Source organism: Eucyclogobius newberryi, unplaced genomic scaffold, assembly GCF_026437365.1.
Source record: "Eucyclogobius newberryi isolate DKJ021-1_F unplaced genomic scaffold, fEucNew1.0.hap1 SCAF_21, whole genome shotgun sequence".
NCBI lineage: Eukaryota > Metazoa > Chordata > Actinopteri > Gobiiformes > Gobiidae > Eucyclogobius > Eucyclogobius newberryi.
This window is the reverse complement of record NW_027315846.1, coordinates 24,146,816-24,170,771: the sequence shown is the minus strand read 5'-3', so window position 1 is coordinate 24,170,771 and position 23,956 is coordinate 24,146,816. Positions and strand designations below refer to the sequence as shown.

The 23,956-nt window shown below is 39.9% G+C and overlaps 1 protein-coding gene across 1 annotated transcript in view; it reads right to left on the bottom strand.

The window, feature by feature from the left end:
* The window catches only part of myo10l1 (myosin X, like 1), a 70,173-nt gene that overhangs the window by 30,739 nt on the left and 15,478 nt on the right, over window positions 1-23,956 (bottom strand). Inside the window, exons 2-17 of the mRNA XM_072457368.1 lie at window positions 20,297-20,395; window positions 9,343-9,501; window positions 5,981-6,168; window positions 5,196-5,321; window positions 4,714-4,838; window positions 4,614-4,627; window positions 4,409-4,493; window positions 4,174-4,280; window positions 3,678-3,807; window positions 3,270-3,388; window positions 2,601-2,747; window positions 2,424-2,524; window positions 1,868-1,934; window positions 1,218-1,310; window positions 1,071-1,139; window positions 126-208 (exon numbers count right to left, since the gene is read on the bottom strand). Of these exons, the coding sequence (XP_072313469.1) occupies window positions 126-208; window positions 1,071-1,139; window positions 1,218-1,310; window positions 1,868-1,934; window positions 2,424-2,524; window positions 2,601-2,747; window positions 3,270-3,388; window positions 3,678-3,807; window positions 4,174-4,280; window positions 4,409-4,493; window positions 4,614-4,627; window positions 4,714-4,838; window positions 5,196-5,321; window positions 5,981-6,168; window positions 9,343-9,501; window positions 20,297-20,395 (1,712 nt within the window). The remainder of the gene's footprint in view (window positions 1-125; window positions 209-1,070; window positions 1,140-1,217; window positions 1,311-1,867; window positions 1,935-2,423; window positions 2,525-2,600; window positions 2,748-3,269; window positions 3,389-3,677; window positions 3,808-4,173; window positions 4,281-4,408; window positions 4,494-4,613; window positions 4,628-4,713; window positions 4,839-5,195; window positions 5,322-5,980; window positions 6,169-9,342; window positions 9,502-20,296; window positions 20,396-23,956) is intronic.

Here is a 23,956-nt window from a genome sequence, read left to right as displayed (position 1 = left end):
ATGTGTTGTCGTTAATGCGGTTAGCTAGATGACCGATGGGCCAGGAGGGGAGGTCTTAAACCGTGACGCCGATGGAACTATAACTGCGGCGAATACGTGATTGGATGTAACATAATGCTGTGTACCTGCTGTCTTTGAGCATGTTCAAAATGTCGTCCCTGAACGTGTCCCGGTTCTTCTCCAGGACGCCTTTCACGTCGTACAGCACCTGGCACACAAGTGAAAGGGAGTCAATAACCTCAAAGCACAGAGTCATTGTTCAAGGTTTTGGGGGGAAATGGGAAAAAGAAGAACAGCCACATTGAACAGACAGTGACTTAGGCCATGGCTGTTCTTTTGTTTTTCATTGAAGAACAAAGAGTGCGGCGCAAATAGTGAAATAAAACCTTCAAAAAATGATTAATTTCACTTTTCTGAACATAAACAATGAATATAAGTTTGTCTTGTCTCACTGTTGTAACAACGTTTACACCATATTAAATCAAAGCACAAACTAACCATGTTCTCAAATCAATTTTCTGTTTTATCAATTAAAAAATCACTATTATTATACCATTATTGATTTATAGTCAGTTTATATATTTTGCTGACACTGTCTAAAAATGTCTACTTCTATTGTTTTAATATTTTTGTGCTGAAGTTTAATCTAAGCTGTATTTACATAATATGAGTGTAGATTAAATGTATATAAAACTTCATCAATTAATTTATTTTCATTCAACAATCGCACAGGGACTTCCATAGTCAATTTACTGTGAAAGTCATTTCATTCAAAAAGGTGAAACTAAGTATTAATTGAAATAACAGACTGATTTTATGTTAAGAGCGCAGACGGTTGGAAAGTTTCAACACATTTTACCAATATAAAAGCTGATATTTGACTTTGAGATGGCAGAAAGAAAATTACTTCAGACGCTTTGTGTTTTTTTTACTGTAAAATCTTTCAAAACCAAAGACACAAACAAATACAGCAGGGAGAGTTCAATGAAGCAATAACTAAATATGGAAACAACACAAAACGTGGGCAGTAACGTATAATTTCATGTGTAATACTAGCGTGCAGGTCCCACCTCTCCAGCGTAGTGCTTGATTCCAAACTGATGGTCCGCGAGCCTGGGTTTCACGTAGTACGGGTTGGTCTGCGATAAGCAAAGGGCAGAAGTGAGGGATCCGATAAAGGATGTGTTTGATAAAAGGTGTTCAGCTCCGTGACTTACTGAGTGTCGGCTGTGCAGCTTCTCCAGCAGCGTGAAGTCCGTGCCTTTGGGAAAACGACTTTCTTCGTTCACCAGCGCCAACAAGCCCAGTTTCTGTGGAAAAAGGATTCATCGATGTGAATCAGAGACAGATGAAACGAAAAAAACACATTATGCCAATATATCTTTGTTTGTTTTTTGACTTTGTAGACTTTATTGCCTCTGTAGGACAATATGCCCTCTGCATTTGATCTACCTGTTGTCTCTAAGCAACAAGAGTAGATGGAGCAAAGACATTTTTACTGTTTTGTAACTTATGTCCATTGTTTGTTTATGTGGTTGTTTTTTAATGTTTTACAGTGCAATCTGAGGTTTTGCACATGCTTCCGTGACTTTCAAACTACAAATGGCAAATAAATGACACTAAAATAAAGAGGTATTTATAGATTGATGTGAGACACCCAGACACAGAGAGAACGTGCAAAGTCTGGGATTTGAACCTGGAACATTCTTACTGTGAGGCGGGAGTGCTAAAATACTTATCGATTTTGCCACAAAGCATGTGTAATATACTTGAAAATACACAAAAAATGCAACATGAATTCATAACGCCATAACGCCTACAAACAACATGCCTAATATTTATAAATTAAATCTGCCAAAAATCTTACTTTCTCAATTAGATCCAGGCACTCGGCGTTGTCCATCCAGTCGATGGCATCCCACTGGACGCCTTCCCTGCACAGAATCATTTGAATACACGTTTAATTAGTGGTGGGAGATAGATCGAATAATGTGTAATTGTTGTTGTAGGATATGCAAAAGTAGTATATTGTCTATATCGTCTATATCTAAGGGCATAAAGTGATATTCCTGCACTTTTGAGGTTCATTTTGTGGTTTAATCCTGTTTTGTGCATCAAAGTAGTTGCTGAATTGTGTAAAAAAGAGGATTTTAAAAAATGATTGTCGTGTTGAAATCAGTATCGAGCGGAATTGAGTTTGAATATTTAGTAATGTGACAACTGTAACTAAGACTTTTCCCTGATGCACTGTTAAAGTTTTGCATGAATATAGTTGAATATTGTCTGAATATCTGTGTATCGAGATGGAAAAAACGTAGATACCGGTAGTATTTTTTGTCAATATTGCCTAGCCTAACGTTTAATGCATCTTTATGATTCCTATTTTCTTTTTTTAAATGTTTGAAATATAAAGTGACCCTGACCTGTTGTACTCCAGCTGCTCCAGGGAGAAGATATGCTTGTTGAAGTACTCTTGCAGCTTCTCGTTGGCGTAGTTGATGTTAAACTGTTCAAAGCGATTCACCTGGTGCACCAAAAGAAAAGTTTCAGCTAAACAATATTCAGAGAGGAAATACTGATCTGGAACAATGTAATCATACCTCAAAGTTCTCAAAACCAAAAATATCCAAAATTCCAATAGACTTGAAATTTTCCTTCCCTTTGATTTTCTGATTGATTTTGAGTATGATCCACGAGAAACACTGGGAATACAACGCCATGGCAACCGAGTCCCGGGAATCGACGGCCTGGAAGAAAAGCACCGGAGCATTTTTAGAGTCACTGACAGGCTTTTATTTGAAAAGTGCTAGAATTATTGGCAACGCAACTGATGAAATGTGTTACTTTGCACTTTTTGGCCTCATTTTTATCCATGTCGCTTTTCTTTTGCCACAAAATGTAAACTTAAAGTAGTTTCTCTATTATTGATACATTTTAGGACACAAAGACTCCTTATTTAAGGACAGAACGTTCAAATGTGTGCGATCCTAAAGTCTGTATCAGTGATAAATGTGAGCGTAACTATAGTGTTCCTGTTGTTTATCTGGTTTCTACCACTATTAACCTGATTTTCTTCTTTTTTATGTCAGATACAAACTAAATATTCAGCAGAGCAAGACTTTTACATTTGTACTTGTCTGTAACAGCTCTTTCTTTCTTTCGTTGTGTTTTGAGCTCTTGCAGGAGAAAACTGAATGACTCCATTACCATTGTCGTTTGCGTTCCCTCTGTTGTTATAATGTGGTTCCTGTGTGCAGAGAAGGCCTAACCTGCTCGATGGTGAGGGGGGAGCAGATTTCTTCTCCCCTGAGGATGATAGAACGCTGCGTCATGACTTCGGACAGTTGGAAGCCGTCCAGGCCTAAGAGTTCACTGACGTTTGTGACCACTGGAAGACGGGAACAGAAGGGGAGGGGCAAATTTACAGTGATTTACATGCATATTGTCCTTTTTTTAAGACAAGGTATCTACCGGTAATTGCAAGTTTCCTGACAAATATTGATTACATTTGGAATATGTATTTATTGTATATATAAAGCTGGTTGTGCACATTCTGAACACATCCAGGATAATTACAGTTGTAGTAGACATTTGGAGTCTCTAAAACTACAACACCAACTATCTTACATCACCGTAGTCTAAGAGGTAGTCATAAAGCCACATTAAAGTGCAGTTACCTTGCTTGGTGGTGATTTGAGCGCCCCCTGCGGTCATGAACTCGATGTTGCCCAGCTGTAGGACTCCAGAGAGCAGTTTGAACATGTCCCGGATCTCCTCCTCACCGAACTGCAGCACCTTCAGGGCTTCCTGCTCACACGGCAGAACCACCAGTACTGAGAGGCTGTTCTACTCTAACATGATCAGCAGATAAATATGTTTAAAAAAGATATATATAATCATAATAATGATTTAAAAATAGAGTAAGTTTGTAATTGACAAAGACAATTTTAAAGTAACTCTTCAATCTTTCAACAATCAGAAAGAAATCAGATTACTCACATCTGATTTTTATTAGATTTGCATGTCCAGAAGACTGCATCAGCCTTATAATTTTAAAACATTGTCCAGTTGACTACCTTTGAATCCTTTTATACATAGCCTAAGTTAAATTATGTTGCATGCACAATCTGGAATATTAAATCTATTATTTCCCCACAGTTTGCCGTTGCTCACCATGACACTGTTGAAGAGCTCCTTGTCGTTCAGGCTCTTGTCTTGGCAACATCCTGCTCGGCTGAGGTAATGGAAAGACTCTGCTCCTTCTTCCAAAAAGCACTGGCCTGAAAACAAACACAACAGAGATATATATGTCTTATCAATATTATCAGAGAGCATCCTAAGCCTCATCACAGGCAGAAACATAGAAGGTTCTACTGAGTTACTGTTGCTAATGTATTGGTTGGCTTACTTCTGTGTTCCTTTGTAGCCCCTGCCAATAGTGCGTAGAAGATGTGGTAGTTACGTTCTCCTGGGTTTTGTCTTACAACACGATTCTACATCAAAATCAATACAACAAAACACTCAACAATGAATTCAGATTTACAGTGAAGGGACATGTAACATTTCATTCCATTGGACTGAGGAAGTGCAGAACACATCCAGAGGCACGTTACCTTTTCCAATAAATCTGTGAGGCAGAGTCAAGGTTGTATTTACTGTATATCTTTGTACTTGGAATATGGAATATGATAAATCAATACGAGTAAAGGATACAGTCGATGACGCAGCCTCCCTGGATGTTTCCACACTCAGAGAAGTGGAGCTGGATGAACTTCCCAAAGCGACTGGAGTTGTTGTTGTAGACAGTCTTAGCGTTTCCAAAGGCTTCCATTATGGGGCTGTGGGGGGGCAAATGCAGATGCTTTGTTATAACACACTATTTATCAAAGTGTCAAGTGTCATCTGCAAATATCAAAATGTATTCGTAACAAAACAAAAATCCCAACTCTGGTCTATAATGCACGATTTGTGTCTGATTCCATGGAAAGAGACAGTTAAAAGCATACTTTGGAACATTCTCCATGCAGATAGATACTGTGTAAGTAGTACTGTTGTTATGATTCTGTATGCAAAATGAGAAACTGTTGCATAGCTGTGTGTGAAATGCATACTGTCTATCATTGCCAAGTTGTGTGCAGGACAATACTCACAATCTGAAATAAGACATGTCAGAACAAAAGCTATAATATGAATACCTGCTTTGCACAATGGCCTGCTCTACTCGTGTGGACTTCTCAGTCCCGGCTGAGTTCTGGCTCATGACGGACAGGAACTGGAGCAAGAGTTTGGTGCTCTCGGTCTTCCCCGCTCCCGACTCTCCACTGAAACAGATCCACGCACACAAAGATCTGATGAAACACGGCCTGACCTTCTGTGACATTCCCATATCTCATTCAGACAGTAATCGCACCCTTTCAGTCCATCTCAGGCAGTGACTAAGCAGAGTTTGTAGAAAGAAAAAAAAGACGAGCCAAAGCCATCTTAATAATGTTAATAAAGTCACGCAACATTGATTTATACAGTGTATTTAAACACATCAATATTTCTCATGAATATAAAGTTGTTCTTGATAGCAGTAGGTAACATGTTCTCTTCACAAATTCAAACAGGTAATTTAAAATGTTTTCAGTTGTAATCGCAGCAGTAATTGTATTTGTGGTGTGCTTATAAGCGAAGGAAGTAATGGTAGAAGTAATGTAAGTACTAGTAAGACAGTCCTGTAGTGGTCATAATGAACAAGTACAGCTCTACATTTTTTTCTTCTGCTGGGCATCAACTGATCAAACTTCTTTTTGTAGAAATGCATCAAATAAAACCACATTTCTGACATGGATGTCCCGTTCATCTGCACAGCTCCTTTTCCATAACCTTGGATTTTATTATGTCCGCAAAGGCAATAAACGCAATCCATTAGGCATATTAATTATCTTGTCTGTATCGCTGGCAGGAGACCGGTGTGGGCACATAAAACTCCTCCCACCTGATGAGGACGCACTGGCTGTCGTGGCGCTTCCAGATGCAGCGGTAGCACTCGTTGGCCACAGCGAAGATGTGAGGAGGGAGCTCCCCAAACTGGTGCTTGGAGTACTGGTGCACCCGCTCCAGGTCGTACATGCCGGAGATCTGCTTGTACGGGTTCACCGCCGCCAGGATGCTGCCGATGTTGGTCTGGTGAAGAAAAACAGGGGATTTGTATTAGACTGCACCGTCCAAGAATACAGAGATTAAAAAATGTGTTATTGCAGGATTTTAAGGGTGACATATTACGCAAAATAAAGCTTTTAACCTTGTTGCAACAGTGTTTCCTCTTCAACAGATTCCCCAAAGTTGTATTTTGATTGGTTCCTGTATATTTGAGTAATCCTGTATTGTCCTGCATCTCGAGTGCACAGAACGTTTCTGTTTTCACCGACTTCCGCTCTCAAATAATTGATGAAAATAAACATTCGTATTGCGCTTTACAAGCTTGACAAGCCTATCATAGCTTTTGATATATATATACTTCACTCTTGATGACTCTCACTCTTAAACTTTAACACAAAGATATGTAGCCACAGCTGCCCTGGCTAGACTGACCCAAGAAAAAGCGCATAGAGATGTTCATTGACATGCATTGTTCTGATCAAATAAACAAATAAATTAGCACGACCGTTTTTAGGCACATATAGTGAAGTTATCATTTAAAGTTAAGCATAAGTTAGGTTCAACTCTTTGTAGCGTCTCATCATCCACACAGACCAAGCCCTCCATTTGAGATTCGAAAATGAGTGCTTGTTTGTATTGACATAAATCCTCATTTATCCAGCAGTGTTCCATAGTATTAAAGGTTCCAAAGTTAGTCCAGATGACAAGCTTTCTATTGTTTAGTATGCAGTGATATTAGATGACTCGTATTGCATTCCTCTGGCTGTTGTTTGTGCGAGGGCGATCTGATCTACAATGTGTTTTAAGAGAATCAATGAACCTATAAAATATGCTTGGGATGGATCCAAAATGGCATTTAATGTGTCAGCTAAGGGAAGTCTTGGGAAATTACAATAATGCATGGCCGTTAAAGTCAGCAGTGAAGGTTACAGAGTGCCCTGATCAATAACGTTTCAAAAACACTGCCTCTGGTGGTCAGTTGAAATATAGGTCACCATCAATATTAAAATCCAAGCATATATTATTGCAATATCAAAAATGTGCAAATAGTTTGTGTATTAATCCATAACCAGTCTGTGTTGGTATTAATCTACACTTTTGTTAATGAAGGTTAAGACAAAACAGCAGGGGGGAATAAAGCTACCCCCCCAAAAAACAGTGGGTTATTTGTGCAGCTTTCACCCACAAATCTGATGGTTGGTGGTTTGATCTCAGCTCTGACCAATACATACTGTTCTCGTGTCCTTCGGCAAGACACTTCACCCAGCTTAGCTAAGTATGATTGTGTCGTAAAGGTTTGGTATTTATTTGTATCTATATTTTCTGTCAGCCCCAGGGCAACTGTGACTAAGATGATTTGTAAAGCTCTTTCTTGAATGTTTCTATGTAAATCCAAGGCATGTTATTAGCATATTGTGTATTAGCATAGGTAGAGAAGACTGAACTCCAAAGTAAATACAATCTAATAATCTATCAATCTAACACCCCTTACAAATATTTGATATCATTGTAAAACAAATATCTTGTATTTGTTGCCTTGTAGCTCCAAATGCTAAGCGATGTGCTGTAGGTCTATAGTTGCTTGGTCAATCAATCAGTCGATAATGTCTCAGTTAGACAAAAATGTTCTTAGTCGACTCATTCTTTCTGGGATACACAGGTTTCAGGCATTATGTTCATTCTGCCTTTTGTACATGTGAATATAAAGCGCTGTATGAAAAATGATTTAGCATGAAATCCAGTGAGCTTGTTGTCTTGTGAGTAGGCCTGTCACAACAATTATTATCTGGACTTATCGTTGGACAGGGGAAAAATGCTCAATGACAGTTTGAGACTTGATAAATGTGTGTGTTGGGCATCACAAGTGCTAACGGAGCAAAGGGAGCAATGGAAGAGACATCAGCGCTGTTCAGCCCTAAAGAGATTGCACGTCTAGTGGTGTACTTATGGGAATTGATTGGAGTAAACTGCTTTTAATGTTTTGTAATAATGCTAGCATAGCCCATGACAGTTAGAGTTAGAATGAGTCAAACTTTATAAAATATCAAAGAGCAGTCTGGGGCACAGTGTGTATTCAGAGACTGATAAATGTCAGCACTCCTGCACCGTGTCACATTACCCTGTGTTTGCACTTTAGGAGAAATAAACCGTATAAAAGTCCACAGTCGCTCAAAGCCATGACACAGAAAGATGACCCGCGGGTGAATTCTTATGATCAGCTTATGGGAAATCCTTGTATGGATAATATTTCATCATCTAGATTAGATCACGTATAGAGACCGACTGTTGGACCATAATCCTTCAGGTCTGCAGGGTCTGAAAAGTGCAGCACAGTTCTGATGTGATAAAGATGAAAAATACAGAACATTTAGGGCAGTTGGTTATGGTCAGTGGTAATCAAGTGAATAGATACCACTGTTGATGGAGTTGAGGAAATCCACAGAGTATTTCACAGCAGGAGTCAAGTCTCGTAAATATTTTAGTGTGTTGAGTGAATCTATCAAAATGATAACACTGGAATCTTATTTCATCTTATCTGAAATATTGATTATTGCAGAAGATGTCACTTCATTGTCTTTCTCCTTTAACTGGTTTTCCTTAGCAAAATCAACCAATTTAGATATTTGTTGTATACAATAAACAAACTTAGAGTAGATAGGCATAAAATCGTGACTTTTACCCATTGAACAACAAAAATTCTTATCAAATCCAAGAACACAAGGATGTACATGTTGACTAGTCCAATCAATAAGAGGAAAGTAACAATATCACATCTGGCATTCAAAAAAAAACTAAATTTCTACACATTTCCTTATGGTAGATGGAGAAACATCCATCCATCCATTTTCTACCGCTTGTTCCCTTTCGGGGTCGCGGGTGACTGGTGCCTATCCCAGTGACTTCGGGCCTTAGGCGGGGTACATCCTGGACAGTGGCCAACTCATCGCAGGACTGACAGACATAGACATAGACATTACACATAACCATTCACGTTCAGTTCACATCACTCTCACATTCATTCGCTAGGGCCAATTTAGAGTCACCAATTTTGCCTAACACATGGAGAAACATGCCAAATGAAAAGCTAGCTTGTTACACATAGTTTTACGCTTCATCGAGTGAAAGCAGCAGGTTCAGCAGAGGGATTCGTAATGTTATGCTACGAGCTGAGCAGAGAGTGGAGCTGGCTGCACTCACGTAGATGTTGTCCTTCTGGTAGCGCTGGTACAGGTTGTGCATGATGGCGGCGTCGTGGAGCTCAGCCAGGGCCGACATGTCCTCCACTCCAGCGATACTGGACGGGTGCATGGCATAGACCTTCTCCCTGGTGACCTCCACGGTCTGGAGATACAGCACCTGAGCACACAAAAGCAAGACACAGTCACGTCATGTATGCAATATTTGCCATTTTGACGAAAACCACCTTTTGAAACGGTTGACTTGGAACGTCTCCAAGTCTGATTTTATATTTAGTGCTCTGAACATATATTACTATACATAGCTTTCTTTTTTTAATTGTATTTATTTACTTTTTCATCAAATTCCCTTTCAGCTACAACATGGGGAGTTTTTAGGAAGTGGTTGGTGCAGTACATTGCTCCAGATTATAACATTTGGCATATTTTATATCAAAACCAGCCACATCACTGGGCAAAGAGGACTATGTGTAAGCAAAGAACACAATAACAATGTGTCTTTTTTTCTTTTGCTGCAAGAAAATGTTTTTGCTCCACTGCAAATGTGATTTATTTGGACACAGGCTTACTGTATCCACACGTTTCAACCAGAAAGGCTCCAAAATAGAAAAGAATTGGGTCATGGAGTGTAGTAGCAAGAGGAGCAGATCTAGTGTGACACTTGACCTCACCAACAGGTACGGCCTCAGGGTGCACACGCTATGCTAACGCCGCGTATAGCACCCACATGCAAACACGTGCAAGCTAATAGCCTGTACTACTATTTTATGTCAACCGAGTCCGCCATTTTGAAAGGGGCACAACAGCACGTCTACTACATACGAAATCCACGAAATATGAGGCCAAAATGCCAAAAACCTGCGTTCTGTAAGGTCATTGTTCTGTAAGGTCATTGTTCTGTAAGGTCATTGTTCTGTAAGGTCATTGCTCTGTAAGGTCATTGTTCTGTAAGGTCATTGCTCTGTAAGGTCATTGTTCTGTAAGGTCATTGTTCTGTAAGGTCATTGTTCTGTAAGGTCATTGCTCTGTAAGGTCATTGTTCTGTAAGGTCATTGTTCTGTAAGGTCATTGTTCTGTAAGGTCATTGTTCTGTAAGGTCATTGTTCTGTTAGGACATTGCTCTGTTGATTGACCAAGAAATTATAGCTTTGTCGTGTACCTTAGTTTGCCGTTATCATCTAAAGAATCAAAGTATTCGTAGCTCATTATGCCGTAGAAAAGGATGCAGCCGTGTTGGTTTTTATATATCGCGTGCCCCTTTTAAAATGGCCGCTATGGGGAAGTCCCGGCTGTATGACGTCACCGCGAACGCATGTATAGGTCGAAAATAAAAAAAACTATTTCAACTACTCCTGAAGCTCAATCAAGGCTAATATTTGACAACCATGCTTAAACGGAATTACATTTTAGACTCTGAAAAGAAAAAGAGACATTATCACAATATATGAAGACTATAAATTTACCAGTTCAATCACTTAAGCATATATTGAACTTCCCAAGCCAAAAATGTAGTTAATGTACCTCGCTAGCTCGTTTGCAGCGCTGCCTAAAAGTGCATTTGTGCTGTAATGCTAGTAGCAGATGTTGTGTCTGTCTGCTGAGAGTGGCAGAATAAAGTGCTGGAGGCGTTTAGACATCTCACTCTCTTTAATACGTTTACTTCTCTCCGTTAAGAGCACTTCATCGAGGCTACGCTAGCATCACTGTGCAGACGGCTCTTCCGGCCATCGCATCCATCCAACTGTGTCCAACTCAAATGTGACCTACAAACACAAACCTGAGCACTCGTGGCTTGAAGAGAACTAAATGATGAAAATACAATACAACATGACAGGTTTTTGGACAGAAGCCTATGCAGAGTAATCAAACCTCTCAAATAAGCCGAGCGTGTTGATATGACCTACTTATTCATCATTCCTGATTCTTAATTTGACTGGTTTTAGAAATTAGCTATAATTTAGACCCTTTATATTCTAAGATTCTGTAGGCTTGTGCATTATTTGCAGAAACGATGTCCATTGCACATTGTATACAATCAGAAGCACAAACCATCGAAAGCAGACTGAATATGACCACAACCAGCAGAAGAAATTACTATTTTAAAAAAGAGTTGTCTTGACTTTAACTGTAGTCATAGAAGAGATTGGGATTGTGTCGTGACATCTCTTTAGTTAGGCTAATATTAAACCAATTGAGATTTTAAGATGCTAAAAACTAGACTTAAATGTATTTCTACGTCTGTTTTGCATACTTTTTGCATTGTTCTATAGACATTTTGCTCATCTGGCCAGTAAAAGTTTTTCTGTGCCTTCATTGCCCTGCACACATCTCTATCTGCGCCAAACAGGTTTGTAAACTGTTTTTCCAGGTTTCACAAGGATGTCAACATTACCTTTTCATAATAACATGCGCTTATTTTATAGACCAAAGTACGACAATACATTTTTAAAATATTTCTTATGTTAATCATGATTACTATTAACTTAAAGGCTAAGTCAAAACTTTAAAGACGTGCAACAGTACAACAAAATGGAAGTCCATAGCTTGATTAAGTGTCCTTACGGTTGAGGCAATTAAACCGTTCTCTCATGGCAAAGTCCATGTTTTCATATGGCTGTTATTAAATCCGTAGACAACAGTCCCACATGTCAGGGCGAGTGGCGCTCTGACATGATGCTTACCCATCAATAATAAGTGTGACATCCATGCATTTGTTTAGCATATGTTTATGGTTCCACTCTGGTTTATTGACACGCTTAATTAACTGATGGCGTGCATTAGACACCGCTAGTTAGTCAAGGCTGCTGCTGCTGCTGCTGCTGCTGCTGCTGCTGATGATGATGATGATGATAATGTTGAGGCTGTACAATAATGGCACTATTACTACTTTTACAGTAAATAAAAAGGTTATTATCTCCTGGGGCTGATGCAATGTTTAGTAGCAGCATGAAATGGCAAACAAGCAGGGACAACTCTAGACATTGATCCTTCTGCTTCCCTTAAAGACGTGCAATATAACTTTTCAGGTGAGTTGTTATAATGTTGATGTTACTGTTTTGCCTGGAATGTTCCACAGTATAGCATTAAATGTATCTATCTTAATCAGGTTCTTTAATTGGCTTTCCACAGACTTTTAACTTTTTAACTTGGCCAGTTTGAATCACTTGCTTGTCTATATGGAGAGTTTAAAGGGGATATATGATGCAAAATCAACTTTAATCGGCGTTTAACTTTGTTTTTTCATCATTAGTTTACTCAATGTTGCATTTTGATTGATTTTGATTGTATTGTCCTGCAACTAGTAGTAAGAAAATTCCTGTTTTCACCTACTCCCTATCCCCGCCCACATGCCTGTACTTAGTTGTAATTAATGGGAAAATGAAGACGCTGCGTGGGCCCTGTAGAGTTTTATAAAAGTAGCCAAGATGTAAATGACAATCTGCTGCTGCTTGTTACAGTGAAATGCCACTGCGAAGAGGCGGGGTTTATCAGATCTGCAGTTTTGAACAGGAAGTTAATCGGCCAGTTTCTATCATTAAGCCGTTTTAGATTACTATTTTTGGTTTACATTGAACATAATGTAAAATGTTGACCTACTTGTGTTATAGTTTCAATACTAAGCCACTGAAGAAAACATTTGTCTCCTTTAAAGCCATTCCGGGAAACAGAAAGGCTTCAATGTGCAGCTTTAACGTACATCACTGCCCTATTTAAAGCTTGAATCTCTGTTTCTCTTTTAAAAACAGCAGATACATAAACAATTTAAACCCCCGAGCATGTTTTTTTTTTTTTTTTTAATGCCAACAACATTATAACACGGTCAAAACCTCTAAACAAAACGTGTTAACATATTTGGATATTTTCGTATCCTTAATTATCCACCACAGTCGAATCCATCTGGTTTTGTAAGCTCTTTCCTTTGCCTCCTGTCTTCTTCACCAGCGCCGTGTTCAGACATCTTTAGAACCCCCCCACACAGCACAGAACAGAGAGCATACAGAGAACAGTCCTCCAATAAGACACTCTCTCTCTGAATCATGCAAAACTGCAGCAGAGATGAGCGAGTGCTGGGGACACACTGACCTATATGTGCACAAGAGAGTAAAGCACAGTATAAAGACGAGCCAAACGTGATATCACTGAACACAAGGGTATCTCCATTGATTTGTGACATAATACTTTCTTTAAAAATAACAAAGGATGGAAACAATCTATTGCAAAATTGATGTTGGGCGGGAATAGTTAAGGCTAAGATTTGGTGAGTTCAGACTTAAATCGGACAGAGAAGCAGCTTAAAGCTAAGGACACTTCAATCATACTCATTTGGAAAGCGGAAATTCATCTGTAGAAAAAAGCTTTGATCGAATACAAACGGTTTGCTTGAGTTGAATTTCTATGCAAGTCAATAAAAAACAGAAACATTTGTGTCTTATTGTTTAGGCTGCACAATATATCGCAAAAGTATCGATATTGCAATATAGCAAACGCAATAATATAATTGTAATATCGCAACAAACTTAATATGTCGCAGTAACATCAAGGTCCTTCATCTGACATAAATGTAAAGTTTTTTCTATGGTTTTTGTTTTGACACAGTTTGACAAGTAAATTAAGGCATGTACAGTTAAAATGAAAATAAAAATGAAATAGTTGTGTCAAAAAGTATGTTAAAAATATCACAATCAATATCACTGCATTTAACGACCAGACCAATTGTATTAAAGGCCATTAGTTGGATTGGTTATCAACATTTACCAGAATTAATGTGTACAAATAGAAGCAATGCCACATATTCATACAGAAGTAAAAAACTTCCTGATGAGACTTTTCAGCAGATCTAAACATGAAGTTGTCAATTTGATCGACTGTAAATTCAGATGGCATTCACTTAAGGCTTTGTGATTTATTATACTTTTCAAATGGTATAATATTGGCAGGGTATTTCTATATATATATATTGAAAGTGCAATGCTGTTTCTGTTTATCTATTATTATTATTCAAAGATACACACAAAGATATTGTATGTTTCGAAAAGAGTTAGAGTTATTGTGAGTAGTAGTATAAGTATTTTCAATATAATGGTTTATTGTGATATTGTGACTGGCATGAAAACACATGAACCTCTACCTGAGAATATTTCATGATACCTAAATGATCAAATATAGGTCAGTGGATGTGCCTCAGGATCAGTTCTCTTCTACAGCGCCGACTTTTCCTCTGCTCGCAAATCCGGGGCAATCCACAGAGAAGAGACGGGCTGAGATGAGGCGGAGTAAAACCATCAAAAGATCCCATTTTTGGCGCAACTTTGCATATTGCGTTTATCAGACTTTCGATTTATTTTACCGTCTGTGTTCAAAGACAAGACACCAGCATTAACATCCTTTGTTATCCTAAATCATCATGCAACACTATTTATTTATTTATTAGAATTACACTAAAGAACTATCTGATTGCAACGGCTAATAAAGCAAGAAAGGTATATTTACATACGTGTTTAGAAAGTACATATCCATAATAAATGTTAAGTCAAACTATATTTTCTTTACATAATGTAGAGCAAAAAGCAGCAAGGTGAATAGGAGACCACTGTGCGCTGTCTGCATATAATTATAGTGTTTGATTCTTCGCAAAGCAGGAAGTGTGCTGTTAGCATGCTAGTTGTTGTTAGCTTTACTGTGATCGGCGAAAAGAGTTTAAAATTTCCGTTTTTGTTTTCCCCTGTAATATGCTTCTTTATTATTTTAGTCCACAATCACTCTGTAGTTATTTTCATAAATCTTGATATTTGTTCAATAATCCTTTGCAGTCATATTTGATTTCAAGTCCAATTAGCTTCCCTCAAAGCCACTGATTTAGCTGGCTGCCTTTTTACCTCAGCAGAGTTTCACTGACCCCGTTCTGATTCATCAAAGCGATCCTATTTGATGTGATTGTATTATAGCGCAGTATATATTTAAAAGTAAGCCATGTTCAATTCATAGTAATTCCCTCTCTGCAGCACCAGTTTATCTGTTGTTTTTAGGTTAGAAGATTAAAATGGTCTCCACATTAGGGCTTGACATCAATACTGCTATAGCCCCGGTCCAGAGCAGGGGAGCTCAAATCTTGGGTTAATACATGCGTTCGCGGTGACGTCATACAGCCGGGACTTCCCCATAGCGGCCATTTTAAAAGGGGCACGCAATCAATAAAAACCAACACGGCTGCATCCTTTTCTACGGCATAATGAGCTACAAATACTGTGATTCTTTAGACGATAACGGCGAACTAAGCTACACGACAAAGCTATCATTTCTTGGTCAGTCAACAGAGCAACGTCCCAACAGAACAATGACCTTACAGAACAAATGACCTTACAGAACGCAGGTTTTTGGCATTTTGGCCTCATATTTTCCTGGATTTCGTATGTAGTAGACGTGCTGTTGTGCCCCTTTCAAAATGTCGGACTCGGTTGCCACTGCACAAGTTCCCGGATGTGCGAACGCATGTATAACAGTCATTTACAACAGACTTGATTTGACTTGACTTTGGGCAGTTTGCTTCCTGCACGGCATTGGGATGATATTCAATTTGCGCCACAATGATGGAGGCTAAAATAACCGATAAACAATAACATCACAAGTTATCGCAAATTGTTTCATTCACGCTTCATTCATGTGCCAAGTGAAAGAAAAAAAATCTAATTACTAACAGCTTTTAAAGAACACATCTGTTTTGCTTACACCGAGCGCTAATAGATGCTAAGTAATGGTAGCTTACTGTACAAGCCGAGGCCGTTAAGTACTCTCACAGTGCCGTTAGCATACTGCGCTCTGGTGTAGAATTAAAAGCCTTATGAATGATGCAGGACGGAGTCTTCTGCTGATGTGGCACAAATGTTACCTGTTGTTTTTTTTTCTTCCTTTTTACAGCTGCATGCTTTCATAATGCTGATGATGGGAGGCACAGAGAAGTGGGTCAGGAACTCCATATTCTACCAGCTCAATGACACATAATACATCTGAAACTATAAAGCTAATGCAGTATTTCCTATAGCATTTAGGGGAGTCATACAGGAGACTTTCAGGGTTCAAAGAATATAAGAACTAACTAACTTAACTAAATGCATATTAATTAAACATGTGAATGAATGGGCTATAGACAAGATAAGAAATAATAGTTTTGAAGAATCACACAATTTGAATATAAGTATGCCAGAGTTGATGCCAGATTATACTGCACAGACATGTGCAGTATAATCTTCCTAACTAAGATACAAGGTAAAAATGTTTGTCAATGTTATTATTGCCCACTCATATGCCTCCATATTTGTCTGCTTTTTATCACAATTATAATATTATATTGGTTAGGGACAGAGGTGGCAGACGACAAAGTATTTGTACTTCGATATTGCACTTGTATCAGTACTTAACTTGAGTATTAACATTTCTGGAAACTTTTTACTTCTACTCCTTACTTTTTTAACCTATGTATCTGTACTTTTTACTCCTTACATTAATCAGTTATATTTATTTGAGACAGGGACAGTGCACAGTACACATTAACCTTCTCAGGAGAGATGCTTTGTACCAGTGCAGGCTGATGTGGGGAGGAGCCTATTGCACAGGTTTTTAGTGGTAAGGGATGGAGAGAACGTGCAAACTCCACACAGAAAGGCCCATCCCAGGACCTTCATGCTGTGAAGCGAGAGCGCTAACCACTGCGCTACCGTGTCACCGGTCACCAAACAGGCTTAATACTTTTTTTATTCCCTGTCCGTTTCTGAAGCCTCCGAGGCACTTTTTTCTTCCTTCCTCATTTCTTAAAAAAATAATTGTACATTTACTCGAGTAGTGGACTTGAGGACTTTTGCCACCTCTGGTTAGGGATATATTTGTAGCTAACCCTAACCCTCGCTCTCACAAACCCTTTGGAACAATGTTAATATCCACATGTATTCATTTTAGGGCTCGACAGCTTTTTTCAGATGCCTTGTGCAGAGCGCCCCAAGCACAGCCAATTAGAGCACTGCTTTGGGCTCTTATTTACGGGTTGAAGAGTAATAAAATACTTTATCATCAGATTGCAGTAATCTGAAAGTTGACACTTCTCTCACTTCCATGCCCACCAGGAAAAACTGGATACTCACACGCTTTACTCATTTAACCTAAACGTTACAGGCTCAAAAAGATTAAAACATAGCTGGTTCATTTTAAACTCTTGTATTACGCACTTACCTAATGCATTCTGAGCATCCTAAATATTCACCACCACGAGTTTATAAGTGCTTCAACTTTCAGAGGGAGTGAGCGTGTTTTACCATCACAGTAACAACAAATAGCATATTAACAGTGCACTTCCTGCTTCACTCTATAGATGCAGACAGCACACAGTGGTCTACTTTTGACCTGAATAGAAGCTTTAGTACTGGATTATGGTTCTGGTTTATGTAGACTAGTCTCACAGAGCCCATAGGCCCGACCCGCGAGATAATTGGGCACAAATCAGGCCCACATCAGACGGAGGCACAGCTGCACGGGCCATTTCCTGTTCTCACTGTGTAATGCTTGCCTCCTGCAGATTCCCCATCAAATATTCACCAGCTCTTACTGCACTAACATTTAAACACCCAACGCTGGCAGAGATGAAGCAGTCTGAGCAGCAGCAGCTATAAGTGGGGGTTGGGTCAAGCTATAACCGGACAACCGTAGTCCACAGCCACGCGAATCAATGCGGCGTTCCGAGCACCATTTTGGGCTTCTTGTTGCACCGTAGCGTCCTTTTCTTATAAAACAGAAACCTCCATTTATGAAGCCTTTGTACAATGTTTTCCCTAAAGGCAAAGAAAGCTCGCTACATCTCGAACACAACATTCAAAGCAGTGTCTTCTTGGGGCCAGAACTCTATTATTAGCTTTGAAGATAGCTGTGCAAGTGCTTCAACACATTAAAAGCATAAACCATCAAAGTCAAGGTCTAATCTAGATAATCATAAATGAATGATTGATTTTGAAAACAAATTTAATCATTTCGGCAAGGTGTGGTGTTAAGGGGTTGAATTCAGGACATGGCAGGCTCAAATAATGGTAGAAAAGACTGGTTTAGTATGAGCGCTTCCTCAGGCTTCCCTCTGGATTGTAAAAGTGTGTCACAGATGAGATGAATATAGAATAAGGAATAAGGAGGAGGAGGAAGATGGGATGTTGGAAATAGGACATTCACGCTGTGACGGAGGGCCATAACTTCTGAATATCAGCGTCCTTTATAACTTAAAAGAAAATGACAACAACATTTGTGACAGTGTAATAGATGGTCCATTATGTGACAAGATAAAACTGACTTTGCCACATATCAATTCATATAAGATAGTAGTAATAGTATATATGATAGTAGTAGTGGTATATAGTATAGTATAGTATAGTATAGTATAGTATAGTATAGTATAGTATAGTATAGTATAGTACAGTATAGTATACTGGTCCATCCATCCATCTTCTGCCGTTTATCCGGGGCCGGGTCGCAGGGGCAGCAGTCTGAGCAGGGACTCCCAGACTTCCTACTCCCCAGACACTTCCTCTAACTCCTCCGGGAGGATCCCGAGGCGTTCCCAGGCCAGCCGAGAGACATAGTCTCTCCAGCGTGTCCTGGGTCTTCCCCGGGGCCTCTTCCCGGTGGGACATGCCTGAAACACCTCCCGAGGGAGGCGTTCAGGAGGCATCCGGAACAGATGCCCGAGCCACCTCAGCTGGCTCCTCTCGACGTGGAGGAGCAGCGGCTCTACTCCGAGCTCCCCCCGTGTGGCCGAGCTCCTCACCTTATCTCTAAGGGAGCGCCCAGCCACACGGCGGAGGAAACTCATTTCGACCGCTTATATCCGCGATCTTTTTCTTTCGGTCACTACCCAAAGCTCATGACCATAGGTGAGGGCAGGAACGTAGACCGACCGGTAAATAGAGAGCTTTGCCTTTCGGCTCAGCTCCCTCTTCACCACAACGGTCCGATGCAGCGACTGCATCACTGCAGCCGCTGCACTGATCCACCTGTCGATCTCACGCTCCATCCTTCCCTCACTCGTGAACAAGACCCCGAGATACTTGAACTCCTCCACTTGGGGCAAGGACACCCCACCCACCTGAAGAGGGCAAGACACCTTTTTCCGGTCGAGAACCATGGCCTGGGATTTGGAGGTGCTGATTCTCGTCCCAGCCGCTTCACACTCGGCTGCAAACCGTCCCAGTGCATGTTGCAGGTCCGGCTTTGATGGAGCCATCAGGACAACATCGTCTGCAAACAGCAGAGATGAGATCCTGTGGTCCCCAAACCGGACCCCCTCCGACCCCTGACTGCGCCTAGAAATGCATGTTGGATAGTATACTGGTAACACTTTAAAAGCACTGTATTTTAAAACTTGAAAAACAACCAGTTCATTTTAAACTCCTTACAGCTCCACATGTATCCTCACTTACCTAATGCATTCTGGGCATCCTAAATCGTATTTGTATATATGTGTGTATGGAAAAAACAGCACTTTGTGTCAAAATCATTTCATTTTAATTAGTTTTTTCTTTTTAAGAAAAGACTATATTTGCCCAAATAGGCATTATTACACAGAACTGTGTAGTGTGAACTGGCGGTGAGAGCAGGGAGGACATTTAGCAAATTGTCAGAGCCAAAAATCAATCCCACAATACTATGGCCAGTCGCACAGTGCTTGGCATATGTGCTGTGTCTTCGACCACCAAGCCACAGGGCAGCACCGGCATTTCCAATTTATTCATCACAAACTCTTAAGAAAGAGCCTGATTCAACAAACGATGGTCCACTCTGCTCTGCTCCATCATCTGAATCATCATCATTTCCTAAACTGTGCTGTGCTTTAAAAACTCCTGCATGTGAATACTTATGAGTCAAATGTTTGCGAGAGCTAGGATTAAGTTATGGATGACAGTTTGAGTGTTTTTTAAGGAACTTACCTCTCCATAGTCTGTGGTGAGTACGAGGGTCCCGTCCCCACAGGAGTTGACTGTGGCTGGAACCAGCTGCTCCTTCTCTTTTACCCACACACGGGCCCCCTGCACGCACAAGAAAGACTAATTAACCAGTAGAATTGACCAGTAAACCTCTTTTGTGTTTTGTTTTTGCTAATACCAAACAGAGCACCTCCGCTATAACCAATAAGCTTAAGCTGTAATTGATTTGAAAATATACGGATATTTTTCTCACTGTTACATAAAGTCGTCAACCTTCCACTTCGTTTACTCATGTAAAAGCTAGACAAACATTTCAATCATTTTAAAAATAAAATCTGATGCAATGCTTTTTGGGTGTATACAACAGCTCTGCTTGACTAGAACCTGCTTTACCAAACTCACACAGCAGGAGCTTCCTTCTGTGGAATGTTGCCAAATGGCACTAATATTAATCTTTAACTATCTATCTTTTTTCATTAAATTCTTCATCTGTCAAAGCAACTTCACAATATCTACAAGATGGGTTAAGACAGTGATCCACACATTGCAGTACTATCTTCCAGTATCCAGTAAATTGATTATCTGCGCTTGTTTGATTCTTGAATATTTATGAGCTGAGTAATAACCCCCAGTCACACTTTGATTTAATAAACAACAGTAACATGTGTAACATCTGTGGCCTCCACCAGTGAAGGCCTCGGCTCAGTGTGAGAGGGACCAGAGGAAATGTACTCTCCCCGGACCTTTCCATCCAAACAAAGACTTCATTCACAAACGTCAGCCATCTTTGACCTCCAGAATAAGAGGCACAAACTGAAGTAGAATATCTCTGAGGGGGAAAATACAGTAAGAAGGGAGTTCAGCCATTTTGATGAAGATGTACTGTGCCAAGCAAAAACTCCAGTGATTTACAATTTGGCAAGGAAAAAAGGGTTAAATATACAGTGGCAGTGAAATTTAGCCTCAGGACTTTTGGATTCAAATCCTTCAGCAAACACTCTGCATAACAGATCACAAAATGATTAATTATTTACTCGTAACATATTGTTTAGCCCAGTGGTTCCCAAACTTTTTTTTTGTCCAAAGAAATACCTAAGATTTACCCCCTAAAGTTAGTTTACAAGGCAAACTTTACTATTTACATTGTCAATATTGTCCATTCGTACTGTTCTGTTTTCAGTTTTAATGATGTTGATGGACAAATTTTGCAAAATAAACTTCAAAAAAACGTCTTTTGAAAGCTGAAGTCATTCCAAGTACTTCCTGGTTGGGAAGAAATGAGTTCGAAACTGGAACGCTTTGGCTTTAAGGTGGACATTGCAGACCCTCAATGGAAAATGTCTCTTTTGCAACCAGCACCATTCGTCAGATCTCCTCAGCCAGGATCATCACACATGAGCTCGGAAACTAAGCCTATTGGAAAGTATCGTACCCAGAGAAAGGCAGAACAGGTTTGTGAATATGCTTGGTTCACATATGTCTAAAATATGGCAAACAGTTTAACATAATCCTGACTTGTATTGTGTGGAAATGCAATGTGTGGGAGTGAATCAAGCCACCGCTAGCATGCTGTTAAATGCTATAACTTAATTACTCCCTCCTAAATGTAACCTTTTACAATGCATTTATATTTATGATGATGGCACAACTTGACCCCGTGACCCCAAAGGCCGTAGATCAGCTACATCCTGTTTAAACCACTCATGCAGTAAAACCTCTTATTACACAAAAAACATTCAAGTTAGCCAAAAATGCACTGCTAGCAAATGAGCTTAACTGTTTAAGGCACAGGGCTAGTCATAACCGCTTCAGGAGGGCTTTGTGAATCAATGACAGCTTTTAATAAAGAGTAAAGTATATCATTTGTACTCACAGCAATCTTTAGGAGTTGTTTCAACCTGTGTAGCTTGTGCCCATGTGCCAATGTAGCTAAATGCTAATATACAACTTCCTCTGCAACTAACTTTATAGCCAAGGGAAAGAAAAACTATTTAGCAGTTTAAGAACAAAAGCAATAAATAGGAGATACATCAATACAATACAATACCAACAAGCCCAGGACTATCTATGCGTTGACTTGATATTAACATTGAATTCTAGCCGCGAACTCGTACAGCCGACCTAGACATTTTTTTTCTTTACACTAACGATGGAATTCAGACAAACAAATGCCCCGCCCACTTTTTCCTCTTTTTCCCACGTGATTTCCGCTTCGGCTGTAATGGCACTTCCTGTCCAAAGGGAACTCCGTTGGTTTGAACCGGGAACGGGCGAAAAGCCTTGCTGCTAAAACACGCTACAAAGTGGATTGATTTGTGTAAAATGTCCAATGTTTATGTGACCAACATGTCAACAAAGCACAGATGTGTGGGGCGGCCCAAAAACGGCTTTTTACTATGTAGAACTTATTTTCTCTGAAGGTTGGTTTGAACGAATACAAACGGAAGAAGCATTACGTGGTATGGCGGCGCTCAGACTGGCTTCCGGAATAAGGTGAATAGGATAAGGTTTCTCAAATAGAGCTCGGGATGGAATGTCAAAAAACTCCATCATGCTTGTTGCTGGTGTGCTAAATCTGAATGCACCCTAAGCACCGGCATTACACCCCCACAATGTCACCAATTTTCTGGCCTTCCTCCCAGTCCCCTTCCCCCACCATCCACCTCCAAGACATGAGCCGTCCAGGAGGACCACAGCTACTGGTGCTTCTACTGTTTTAGCCTCATGTTTACAGATCAGCCCTCAGCAGGTCCAGACAGGCTGTTACCCCTATGGACCAGCCTCCTCCTGATCCTGTCACTCAGCCTGCACAATGCAATCCAACCCAGAGTGCACCGCTCCTTCCACTACTCCATCACCAAGACCTATTAAGGATCACACACTTCAGAAGTCATGTCAACCCTAAACATGACCTCTGACCTCACAGCCAAAGTGGTGGCGAAGAGATTGAACCAATGTAGCCTAGTCGTTTCTAACTGATAGTGTACAATGTCTTCAAAGGTTTATTTGAGAAGGTAGAAGCAAGAATATCTCATGTGAGTGTAACCTGTTTAAAAAATAAAAAATGAAAAAAATTGGTTTAATATGAAAAAAAATTAAAATAAGGTTTCTTGTATTAAAGGTATTAGCACCTTCAGTTGATAGCATATCATAGCATTCTTATGCATTGCTTTTTATTAGGGTTTACAAAAGAGGTATTTATAGTATTGGGGCTTGAGGAAACATTAGCAGATGTGAGCAGCGATTTATCAGAGACGAGACCCATGCTTTTCAATTCAATTCCTCCCAAAAGCAGTTGCCTCGAGGGGAGACAGTGAAAAACAGATTAAACAATGTTCATAGAGACTTGGCAGTGTCCCACCATCCCGTGTCCTTAGGCAAATGTGCTGTGCCACTGCCAGTGCAGGGTAGAGGACTGGAGGCTAAACCACGCTCCAGGGAACACTGTGTGCTGTTCACTTCATCAAGGGGGCGACACTTATCTTTACAGCCAATCAACTGCATTACTGGGGATGTCACAATGTCATATTTCTGTGTTACAATTATTGTGAGAAGAAAGATCAGAATTTTACAATTACAGACACCATGACCAACTTCTTCTCTTCCTTCTTCTTCTTAATACGCTATATTTGGAAATAATGAATTAAGTCTTTGTTGTTGCTT